This window comes from Ramularia collo-cygni (genome assembly GCF_900074925.1).
Source record: "Ramularia collo-cygni strain URUG2 genome assembly, contig: RCC_scaffold01, whole genome shotgun sequence".
Taxonomy (NCBI): Eukaryota; Fungi; Ascomycota; class Dothideomycetes; order Mycosphaerellales; family Mycosphaerellaceae; genus Ramularia; species Ramularia collo-cygni.
This window is the reverse complement of record NW_019716255.1, coordinates 3,309,109-3,321,317: the sequence shown is the minus strand read 5'-3', so window position 1 is coordinate 3,321,317 and position 12,209 is coordinate 3,309,109. Positions and strand designations below refer to the sequence as shown.

The 12,209-nt window shown below is 49.7% G+C and overlaps 3 protein-coding genes; all 3 read right to left on the bottom strand.

The window, feature by feature from the left end:
* Positions 1-2,116: 2,116 nt before the first annotated feature.
* On the bottom strand, positions 2,117-3,298 carry RCC_01094 (related to endoglucanase IV precursor; the record flags this gene model as incomplete). XM_023766348.1 has 2 exons in its annotated part: positions 2,117-2,769; positions 2,824-3,298. 2 exons carry the CDS (start codon positions 3,296-3,298, stop codon positions 2,117-2,119), a joined length of 1,128 nt encoding a protein of 375 aa, XP_023622116.1.
* A 1,502-nt stretch (positions 3,299-4,800) lies between these two features.
* On the bottom strand, positions 4,801-6,293 carry RCC_01093 (uncharacterized protein; the record flags this gene model as incomplete). XM_023766347.1 has 4 exons in its annotated part: positions 4,801-5,206; positions 5,260-5,541; positions 5,591-5,661; positions 5,727-6,293. 4 exons carry the CDS (start codon positions 6,291-6,293, stop codon positions 4,801-4,803), a joined length of 1,326 nt encoding a protein of 441 aa, XP_023622115.1.
* A 1,683-nt stretch (positions 6,294-7,976) lies between these two features.
* RCC_01092 (uncharacterized protein) lies at positions 7,977-10,966 on the bottom strand (the record flags this gene model as incomplete). XM_023766346.1 has 2 exons in its annotated part: positions 7,977-9,050; positions 9,101-10,966. 2 exons carry the CDS (start codon positions 10,964-10,966, stop codon positions 7,977-7,979), a joined length of 2,940 nt encoding a protein of 979 aa, XP_023622114.1.
* Positions 10,967-12,209: the final 1,243 nt, after the last annotated feature.

Genomic DNA, 12,209 nt, shown 5'->3' with positions numbered 1-12,209 from the left:
AAGAGTTAGAAGGCTACTTACGTACCTGCCTTATTACGCTTTTACTTTTATTATGCCTTATTCTTTAGTACCTCTCCTTTATATATATTTAGATACTAATATATAAAAATATATAAGATCGGGGTCTATTATACCGAATAGCTTAGGAATAATAAAAGTAGCTAGTATAATAGTCCGCGAGTAGAGTAGAGTAGGTAATACGATATATAATTTAATAAAAAGAGTAGAAAAGGGTAAGATTACTGCCTAAGTACGAAAGGGTAAGATTACTACCTTAGAACTTAAGTAGGGAATCTAAAATATAAGTAATATACTAAATAGCTTAGGAATAACAAAAGTAGCTAGTATAATAGTCCGCGAGTAGAGTAGATAATAGAATATATAATTTAATAAAAAGAGTAGAAACTTTCCTATTTAGGAAGGAACTATAATATTACTATAATATTATACTAAGCTCCTATTACGAACTCGTAATAGCTAAAATCGAGATTATATAGAAGAAAGAAGAGCACTAATTCTCTATACCTTATCCCTTCCGACCCTAAGACTTACTTTAAGACCTACGAGACTACTTATTCTTTCCTAAACGTAGACCCTTTAACTAATTATCCGTAGCTATACTCGTAGTTATTCCGCGCTTAGGTCGCCGGTATATATTCTCTAGTCTGCTATTATACGCCTTTAGCCTCTCCTAATAGGCTCTCTTACTAGCTATCCTATCGCTATACTAGTAGGTACTCTTAGTTCCCTACTAGATATAGTTACTATAGGCTAAGTTTAAATATCTATGCTAGATTATATAGCGCTATTCTCGTTAGCGTCGAACACCTTTATACGGGCAGGAAATATACTAGAAATAGCCCTAGGCCTTTAATTATATTACTATTATAGTTCTTCCGCTTCTTATAATCTCCGTAACACTTCTCCTTAGTTAATATTATTCTACTACGATATTATTAGCTATTATACTTTAATAATTCTCTAATAGGATTATATAGACCGGCTCGTAACTAGAAAGGCGTTAACGTAGTTCGGACGGTCTCGGATATTATCGATCCTATTAGTAAAGCTATTATAGATCTCGACGTACTTAGTAGTAGGCTTAGCTATTATCTCTCTCTACTCGCGGTTAAGGGAGAATCCTATTTTCTTAAGCTATTATACGGGTTAGCGCTACTCTTAAAGTGTTAAATTCCTAGCTTATACTCTTATAAAGTTCTACTTAAAATATCCGTATTCGCTATTATTATCCGGATTCTTAGGGAAAGTTCTAGCCCTCTAGTATTTTATAGTATCGATATAATCTAGCTATAAGTATAGTAACTTAGGCTTCTTCGCCTTCTTAGGCTTTTATACGAGTAATATAGAGGAGGGAGGAGAATATAAGTAAGTAGTAAAGGGGTAGTATAGTAGTAGGAGTAGTAGGTATTAATATTAGTATTTAGGTGTTAATAAGAGTTGCTAAAAGAGTAGTAGGTCTTTATCCTACTACTCTTTTAGAGATCTTACTTACTTATATAAAGAGTTATATAGCTACCCGCGTAATGCTATTATACCTTTACTTTATCCTTACTATTATTACTTAGGTATCGTAGACTTAAATAAAATTACTTTAAAGAAGGAAAGCGAGGACATTGCACGCGCATATTAAATCACGCTACTTATTACTTATTATACGGAATATACCTTTAATTACCGAGGTTCTAATACCCTATAATGCTAGCGTCGCACTATMGCCTAAAAGGATTGTTACAGAGTTGTTCTTAAAAACGCGCCGTATCTTTATCGTTAGCAACAGCGAAGGTTCGACCACAGCCGAGGTCCAGTATGGCGATGCATTGTTCTGTAAGAACGTGCTATTTATAAGAAGTAACATCCATGCTCTTGATAAAGCTTGTCAGTGTGACGTTATAGCTCATCCAATGTTGAAAGACCTGCTCATCATATCGTCAAAAATGTGATGTGTACAAATCGTATCTACATCTGTACAAAGAATCTAAACCGTCATACATCATCTTCCAAACAAAGATCCAACCAGAAGCACATCAGAAGGGAAGCCCTCCATATCATCAAGCCCAATCATACATCATTCTGAATCGCCGTCCTCAAAAGACTTTCAAGCGTAAAAGTTTCTGGCGTGGTTTCTGCTGGTGGTCCAACCCTGGTTGAGCAAGTACGCGACCCACTCCTGCAGATCAGCCAGGCCGAAGCCTTCGGGAAGATCCTTCTCTGGCTTAGAGCTGTATTCGGAAGGAGATTCGGTTGCGACAGGAGCATAGGCTGCAGATGTAGTTGTCTCGTAAGTCGGTGGAGTGTAAGGCTCGGTAGTGGGAGTTGGAGCGCTGGTCGTCTGCACTGGGTCAATGATGGTGGTCGGAGCGACTTCGATGGAGCTGGACGTCAGAGTTGCGGTGGCAGAGTATGTGCTGTTGGCATAAGGTGCGGTGGCGGTAGTCGTGGCAGCTGGCGAGCCAGATGATGAATCATCAGACGGCGAAGAACCGGCGCCGCTGTAGAGGGCGGGTCCCGGGAAGGTATAGTCGAGAGGTGCGTTGTAGATGTTGATCAGGATGCCCGCGTCCTCTGCCGTGTAGAAAGATGTAGCTGGCTCACCCGCAGGCACGTCAGTGCCGTCGGATGTCACCTCAATGTTCAGGCATTGAGGGTAGTTCTGGGCACCATTCGCATTGTTGGCCGAGTGGAGTGAGATGATTTCATGACGCAGGACATATTTGCCTGGAGCAATGGAAGCTGGAATAGTCACGGACCCTGTATAGATGCCATGTTAGATGTTTTCATCATCTTGGGAAAAGGGGAACATACAAGTGTTGTTGTTGGCGATGAGATCATCAGAAGCCCAGCTGCCAGGTGTAGTGCTACCATCTTTCAATCCGTCCTCGTCGATCTTGAAGAATTGGAGGGCAGTCTTGTCAATGTCGGCAAAGTCTCCATCGACAGGGGCAAGGTAGTCCAGAACAGGACCGTGATGGGAATCTGGCCAGGTGTTCCATTGAATGTCGATGCTCTCACCGGCAGTGACTGGGATGCTGGCCAGACCAGGTGTAGCGCCCTTGTGACAGACAATATCGCCATCGGCAAACACAGTGGGGTCAACGTAGCCGTTGTCCTGGTTGTTTGCGTACCATCCGGCGGTGTTGGGCTTCTCGGCTTGATAAGTCCACTCAGGGGTTGTGCCAGCATACCATTGACCATTGGACACAACTCCACTGACGTGGCCGTGAGCTGAAACGGAGACAGTAAGGGCGCCAAGAACGCCAGCAATCTGGAAGAGCGACATGATTTGAATAGAGAGGTAGTGCAAAAGCTTTTGTTGCGGAGGCTATGCTGTGTGCAAGGTGACGAAAACGAATGTACAGTATCACCAGGATACCTGTAAAGAGTGGAATATGGTGCTAGACCAAGAGATGATGCTGCACAGCAAGCAGGACGAAGGAAGAAGGTGGATTGGGGAGGTGAAGAGCGTGTGCAGTGCGTGACACCTGAGCCTTCTTATACCGAAGTGACTGCAGTATGGCAAGCGCTTCCCCTTCGTCAAAGGCCGTCCGAACCGAAGACCCACCATCAATAAGACCGGAGTTGAAGATGGTGCTACATGTTCCTGCTTCGTGCTCCATAGTGAGAGAAGTTCGGCGCGAAGGTGTATATGAATGCCAAGCTTCATATAGCGTAGCGAGCGTTTCAGCTTAGAAGCGAGCGTCGACACTCGTCGCGTTCCACAGGGCGGCAATCGCTTGTCAGCCAGATTGGACGGGACATCTGGTGCGACACGGGAATATGCTGTCTGCGTCCAAGTGGAAATTGGGCATGTTTCGGGCTTGCATGTCCTACTGGGCGGTGGATGTGAGGTCCGGAAGGATTGCACGCGCCGTGGCATTCATTCTTCGCCGTCTGAGCTCGCAAAGGCAGTGTCTGGTCCTCCAACTGACAATTGTCAGGGTAGTCGGAAGCATAGACATGCCAGGCGTTTGGTGATGTTTTTCTTCCACCCATGTGGACATGAAGCGGAAATATCTAGCGGCGGTGCGGGAGACGAGATTCCATCAAAATTTGATGTAGCGTGAATCGTTGTTGTGTCAATTTGTGCATTAAGCCGCCCCTTACTAATCTAAACTTAGTGAGGTCAATTGATTGGACCAGCATACGGACCAGTTAAAGACCGGACTAGTTAAAGACAGTATCGTATTAAAGTCGTAAACCATTCGTTTAAGTAATTAATCAATTATACAGGTACAAGGCTTTTGACTACCAACTGCTACCGAAATCCGTTGTATCATCCTCAATACATCTCACCATGATCAAGTCGTCATTGACGGACATCTGCTCTCACCAAGTGATACCGCCACTACACCCACAGCCCAACCTCGACTTCCTGGCCTTCTGGCACACCTCGCAGAGAGCTGCGCAAAAAATTCCAAGAGCTTTCCCCTCATCGAGTGAAGTCATCACATGGAGAATTGAAACTTCATCAACCTTCTCGAGCCTCGCCCATCCAGGAAATCTTCTTCAACGGGCTCCGCCCGGGATTGGTCATTTTGGATAGGAGAAGTCCAGTTTGCCTTCTACTTTCTTTTGTGCGCCTATCAGCGCGTCCTAATCGGTTGCGGCTTGCACAATGACCGGGAAAGAATCGGGACAAGAGATCGTTGAAAGCTTTCTCGACCTTCCGATACCAGCCTGTGGAGAGAGCGCTATTCGACTCGAGAATAGGATAGGCATGCACGTTTCCTGGAATTGCATTGCTGTATGCAAGAATGTGACACCAATCAAGTGCGCGAAGCATTAACCAGGTGCTACGGTTCGTGCAGGTAGCATGATGACAGTCTTGTCATATTCGTCCTCGCTCAATCTTTGGCCCAGGGTAGTTGCACTGCTCTCACGCCAGGTATCGAGAGTGGGAGWCTTATTGGGAGGTGTGCGACGTGAGGATCCGATGGAATCTACGTTGTTGCCGGCTTCGACATGCCGTGACGCTTGGCTTTTACGAGATCTGAGGCGTTTCACCAGCCCGGCAACGGCGGGCAGATTGCAGGAGATCATGCCCAGGTGGAGCTCAATCTCACTCCAGGTTCCGAAATGTCCATAGTCCCAGGTAACGTTGGTGGTGTTGTGTAGAGGGAAGATGGATCTTAGCCGGACAATGCTTATGGCTGTGACGACAAACCCGAGCAGAAACACAACGCATATGCTGGAAATTTGGTCAGTCTACTTGCTGTTCAGATCTCCTTGGGCAAATCTTACCCGGTCTTCCTCTGTTTGGAGACTCCTGCTAAAGACATCAGCTTGGGCAAGGGTAGGAGAAGGACCCAGAAGTCCAGTGCAATATTGATCCCCGCCACGCTGTAGACCACAGGCAGAAGCTGAATGCCTTTGTATGACAGCCGAACGATCGCAGTGTCGCCGAGGTAGTAGTGTAATGGCCAGGAGACGATTATCGCCCCAACTGAGAATCCAACCATGCACGCTACCAGTGCTGCAATAGTGGCCCAGCACATTTTGCGGAACGCCGTGTTGAACTCCCACCTGTCATGGATCAGCTTGTATTGCGAGGCAAAGCCTTGGACACACATACATTCTCAAATACAGAGCCACCCAAGCAACTTTCGTGCCGTAAGTTCCAATGACATAGAATGGTACGCTGATCTGAATGGGTGTCAATCCACAGGCCGTGGGTTCAGTTACGACATCTTGGGATGCATTGCACTTACGTATATCCACATCAACATTCTCTGGATATCTTCCGAATCCACAATCCCGAAAGCATCTCTGCCTGACCAGCTGCGTCGGAGGTACACCAAGCATACCGCCATCTCAATGGACAGTACCCAGAGGCCCAAAACCAACCAGTCATCCCACCAGAGTCCAGGACCGCCCATTCGTGGTAATCGAGCCATCAACCTGCCAATGACGGATAGTGTGGCTATTCCGAAAAGAGACCAGGCTAAGCTGATTTCACTGATCCCTTTATCGCGTGCTTTCAACTCGCATTTTGCTGCGTAGTACGTCTGCCAATCCAGTACATCCTGAAGCCTGGGACACTCCCTTTGCGCACATCGGGTGGCATCTGATGTGAAGACTTGGTGATGCGTACATGCTGTGGTCAGGTTGATGGGGAATTGCTCTCGGCATGAGTCCGCACACGCCGGCGGGATTGGTAGGTCGTGTCCAGCAGTGGAGTTGATCGTGAGCTGATCATCGATCTGGACGTTGTCCGCAACGTCCTGCGCTGCGAATGTTGCGGCGACGGTGGCGCATATCCAGAAATTGACCCGCATATTGAATACAACCATTTGGCGAATGCTGCGGATTCAGGCATTGGGCACCTACATATGTATCGAAACTGCGGGGGAGGCAATAGTGGCAAGTAGGCGACCGTGGTTCCGGTGGAATTTTTGGCGGTTTGCCTTTTGTGGTTCCGCCTACTATAGGCTGTGTTCCTCCCCGTCATCGCAGACGATCAGCAAGTCCAGACCTTTTGGCGGATACTGATCATGCATCTTCTTGCGTGAACCATCAATGCTAGCTGCAGCCTGGTATGAAGAGTTGTGCGGTCGTCCTGCACCTTCTCGAGAGGGTCGATCGTGCGTAGGGGAGTGACCCTGCAAACACCTCACCGCCCGTCTTCCGACATGCACCATTTGCGATGCGGAGCGAGGTCCTCTTCCGGGTTGGGGGGAACTACCTGCTTCAACGATACACTCCAACCCTTCCGAAGTGATGCGTCGTCTTTGCAGTCGTCTATGTTAGCAGAACCTCAACAGCCAGATCATCTACAGTTCGGTGATTGAGCTCATTGGGAGGAGCACCATCAAAGTACGCAGGTTTCCTATGCTTACCCGCTCTATACACCGGAGAAGCACTTGATGGGATCAATGTGCCACCACTATTAGCTACGGTCTGCATTCAGGGATTGCAGGTCCCTACTAGGCGAGAAGGTATAATACCCGGTTTCAGCTTCCGGTCAGAGCGACGCGCATGTCGGAGTACCTGCGCCAAGGTTCCCGGTCCAAGGTGTGCCCGAGTGGTTTAAAAGATGTACCAAGATGTGGTCCCTGCCCCGCTTCCAGCGTGATGGAAAGTGAGACATTCTGTATTCGAAGAATGCGAGTGTATACCGCCATCTCCTATTTGAGCGGAGAGGCCGTTCCCAGGCGACGGGTTGGAAGACGATACGATGCAACTTGGAAGCCCGATGTGCTCACATCGAGCAAAGTGGAATGTATTGTTGAAGCCACGCGATGATGTCTGCTCAGAGGATGTGAAGGCGAACATGCTTTACAAATCATCATTCCTCTCCACTCAATAGAATACTGCAAGAAATCGGTAGCATGTCGATCATCCGAACGAAATCGCGACTTGTCTGAGTCTTCCCGGCATTCAGAAGACGACTTGAACCCAGCGCTGTCAAAATTCTGGATGAAATGGTGCTTACGGAGATGTCGATAGGTATGGAGGACCGTTCGCAATGAATTGAAGGGAGATATCCGAAAGCAAGGCGCCGCGAGGATGAGGTATGCATGGTATGCATGCAGGGGCGTTCTTGAGAGTTTGGGTGGTCGGTAGTCTCAGAGGACACAGACCGACCAATGACCAAATTATTCGCTTCGACGTGCCGTTCACGCTTTCGAATCATGGTTAGCGCACCCTGCAGTCTGTATGCTGAGACAAAGTAGATCATAATGCAGTATCTCGTCCCTTGAGCCTTCGGTCTAGGTATAGACATGATAGTCCTGGGATTCGCAGACGTTGACTACAATGTCCAATTATCACAATGCCTCTGTCATGCTCCTAGCTGTTGTGGCTTGCGGCCACACACAGAAGTATTCGCCAACAGTCAAACTTTGCGAATCGTAAGGACGCGAGGTCTTCAAGGTATTTCCAGTCGTGAGAGGCGCCATAGTCAAGCCTCTCCATCCAGAACTTCCAAGTAGGGACAAGCGGTATCAGCGGAGACGGTTCTACCAGCCCAGCCCCCCACTCCATCCCCTTGCAACTTCTCTGACCAGTCCCTCCCTGACCAAACCCACCACCAATTTCTCCCCACTATCTCTCTCATTCAAACCCACAACTCCCCTCCTCCAATCCCACCCTCTGTGCACCTCGCCCTTCGCCACGACCTGTTCGGCTAGCTCCGCGCTCAGCACATCCCAACTGCTGCCCACACTCCTCCCCAGATCTCCACCAATCTCCTTCTTCTTTTGCCTCGTAAGTGGCCCCGTTGCCAGAGTCGCTTCCTCCCGATATGCACCGAGGCTCGCGCTGAGCAGGCCACCGGCTTCGTCGTGGATGCGTCCCGGACAAGCTTCCCAATCTTCAAGCAATCCCAGCAATGCGAAAGTCTGTTGCTCGGTGAAGATCCTCTCGCCACWTCCTAGCAAAGGCAGACACTCTCCAAACAAGTTCAGCAGTCCCTCGGCAGGGATGGCGGTCTCAGCTTCCGGATCGAAGAGTCCACCAGGAATGCAGTCTGCAGCCGAGGTGATGACTGCGAACAAAGCTGTAGCCGCCGCCCGCCTTCGCGCGAGAGATGATGTATTCGATCCATCTCGKAGGTCAAAAAATTGCCTCAGCGTAGCGTAGCCACTAAGTTGTGAGGAGAGAAGAGTGGCAGCCTCCATGTCAACATCGGCGAGATTTCTCAACGCTGCGCGATCTTTGTTGATGAGAGCTTCCAGCTGGTGATCGGTGCCACCCATGGGAGGGGTGGACGTGGAATGCAGCAAGCACAATCCTGTGAGGTGGTTGAGGTTGGCCTTTAGTTTCTGAACGGAGCGTGCGCGGGCGTAGTAGATGAGGGCGTCTCCGTACGTAGCCGTATCCTCGGCAAGAGAGTCTGCGTATCGTTCGGCAATGTCACGGAGTTGATCGACTTGTTCGAGATCCTCGCAGACAGAAAGTACTTTGTCAACGCGGTCAGAACTCTCCAAAGGGATTCGATCCAGAAGGCCGGCGATCTTGGGACTTGCAGAAGAGGACTCATCAAGGCGATTCAGGACTGCTACTGCTAGCTCCCAGCCTTCGTGTTCGCCAATCTAAAACGCCGTCAGCACTGCATGAATGAGAATAAGATGATACAACAAACCTGCTGTCTGCTTGCAAGCAAATCGGCATACTCGCAGAGAAAGCCGTCCCGATCAATGTCATCTGGATTCGTGTCCACGGGACCATGCGAGAGCACAAGGAGATCTTCTCTAGAGAACCCTTGGTCCAACAAGTCACCGCGACCACCACGAGGTCTTGTCAGAGGTAACCAATCACCAAGGGCAGCGATTTCAACGACGGAGATGGCGATTGGCATGCTGTACTTGCGCAGCATCCTCACTGCATTTCCAACGCTGTCTTCCAAGATACAGGCGATCCCGACTTGCACAGGGTCCAAGGTATCGACGGAAAAGACGCTGTCTTGCGGGTTGTCGGTCACAGTCATCAAGGCGTCTCCAAGTCTTCTTCGATAGGCGGCAAGAGGTGCAATGTCGACTTCGCGTGTCTTTTGAACGGTACTCTTGCGCATTCCGCTCCGACCGAGACTAGCGCCACGGTCTTCGCTGCCCAAGCCGTCCCACCAGACAGTCAAATAGAGAGATGCTTCCAACCAATCTTGTGCCGTCATCAGGATTTCATCGGTCGATCCCAGCAATAGTCCGTACAGCAGCTTGAGGTTCTCAAAGATGCTCCAAGGAACCCTGCTCTCAGCCCGTCGACTTGCAGTAGACAGACTCAAATGACTTCCTCGTGCGCTCCGCTCAAAGGCATTTCCGAGGGAAGCATCCAAATTGTCGCCTTCTGCGAACGCTTCCAGATCGTCCAGAGCTGCACGTGTTCGCTGGCGGAAGATGTTCCACTCTACACCCTTGACATCCCAGTCGTTGTGTTGGTGGGCGGGGCAGCCTTCAATTGTCCTAATGCACATCCCAATCACCTCCTCTGTATTGGCGAGTTGATGGCCCGTATAACCCGGGTCGTGCGATCCATCATCCAGTGCCGTGACTGCGTGCTCCCATCCTGCGTCTCTCAGTAGAGACACGACTCGATCGAGCCTACCTCTCAACGCCGACGCGTAGATGACATCCCAGAAAGACTCGTGAGCAGCAGGTGCGGGATGATAAACGTGAATGGCTCCAAAGTCGTCGGGGAAGGGGAGATGATACTTGTTGAGCCAGTCCAGTAGTCCCTTGGGGACAGTCGTGCCGTGGTTGGGTCGWGCAGAGGGTCGTGTGGTACGTGTCGTAGCCTGGGGATTGGCCGTGTGCGGGTGGTGGAGTTGGAGCAAGAGAGTTGCCATGTAGTTGGCAATGGTGAAGGCATCTGTCGATTGAGGACCTAGGGCGCCTGGTCGTGTGGATGCATCGGCCTTGCTGGCCCACAGTTTGGTGAGTTGAGCGGCCGTTTCGAGGAGAATTTCATCCGCGTCTCGGGGTGATCGCCGGACTTTGGCGTCCAACTCGGCGACAATGCTCTGGCTTTGGAGGATGGTCTGGTCCACTTCGTGCAACTCCGCCGGGGGAGCATTATTCGTCAGTCTTCGGGCAATGCCCGCCATGGCCGTTGTTTCTCGCACTCGTCCATCATGACTGCGCTTCAGTCCGCGCGGATGGTTACTCCCCGGGGCARGCAGCGAGTTCATAAACGGCATTTCCACCTCACTTTCATCCTCTTCATACGCTGCATCATCCTCCTCGTCGTCGTCGTACCCCTCTTCATCTTCATCATCATCATCGTCATCCGGCACACTGAAGCTGGCGTGTTTGTTGTGTTGGAAAGTGCTGGGTCCTTTGCTGCGCCGGAACGTGTCGTGGTGGGGATTGAAGGAGGAATTAAACTGCGATCGCGTCGGAGGTGCGCCGTCCGGTGTCGTGGTGTGGTCTGTTAGCCACGTCGGAGGTGCGCCGGCTGGCGTCGTCGACGGCGCATTGCTGCGGATCGAGCGAGCGTTGGGCGTCGACGGCATCTTTGCAAAGGCGATGTTGTTCCCTCGGTAGGTTGCGCAGTATCCGCAAGATTTCCAGCTGGGGTGAAGCTCGCCAGATCAAAAGATCAGCCGAATGAATAAGTTACCTAGAATGCACCCGACGAGTGTCGGCGCGATCAAACGAGACGCGATTGGGCCGCACTTTACCCGAGACTTCACCCAGCTTCCAATTGATTGACCTTTCACTTTCACGCTTAGGGTTAGGGTTTGGGTAGCAGAAAATCAAGTAAAGTGCTTCGGTGTGATCGAAATTGGGCGGTACCTTCCAAGCGCAACGCGAATCAAACAGCTTATCGGTAATACCAATTGGTATACTCTCTTCGGGAGTATCACGTTTGTTGACATGGAATTGTCGAGTGAAGCGACCTTCTCCCTTCCACCAAAAACTCCACGGCCCATTTTCTCCGACCAGTTGATTGCGGAATTTCTTTCACACCAACACAATTTTATCGTTTGTACAATGGCCATCAACCCACCAAGAACGTCGTCAGCTAGGATCYACAGATGAAGTCAGAAATACCTCGAACTCGTCGAGATGTGTGAAAGAGTTCTCGACCAAATGCTCGGCAGACACTCCTGATGTATCCTCTTGGATCCACCAGAGGAAGTCACAAGACTCTTCCGTTGAAGCCATCATGGATCCACTTCCACCATGGTGGACGAGTTCTACAATCTGTTCTCACTCAATCGGATTCAATATGAAGTAGGACAATGCTCCTTCAGGTTCGAAAACATGCGATTACGATGCTCTTCTCAACATAGCCAATCAGCTGCAGTGCACATCTTTTCGACGCTGTTCTTACTTGACTGTTGAGGAGATAACTTGGAAGGTAGTCATTGAAGCTGTCAAGGAGTCGGGACCAGGAAGCGGGCTGAATGGAATGAAGGGAGCGACGTGTGAAGGGAGCGTTACGCGGAACAACCTCCCTTAGAGAAGGATGATGGTATTAGGAAGAGAAGTTGGCAGTCTGGGAAGATGAACCTGGGAGATAGAAGTCTGCGTCGCATTTATGTGTGAGTCTTGGGAAGAATTGACAGTTTCTCGAAGACGAGCATTGTATGTCAAGTCTCTTGGTTCGAAGACCTCGTTGCGAAGGGAATCCATCAAGCCTTCAGGGCGAAAATTACCCCGTCTGTACAGTCGCGAAGATGTATTGGCGTCTCCGAAAAGGTGCGTTTCGATGAAAACATGCCACACCGCCATGGCGGGGAGTATTGCCCG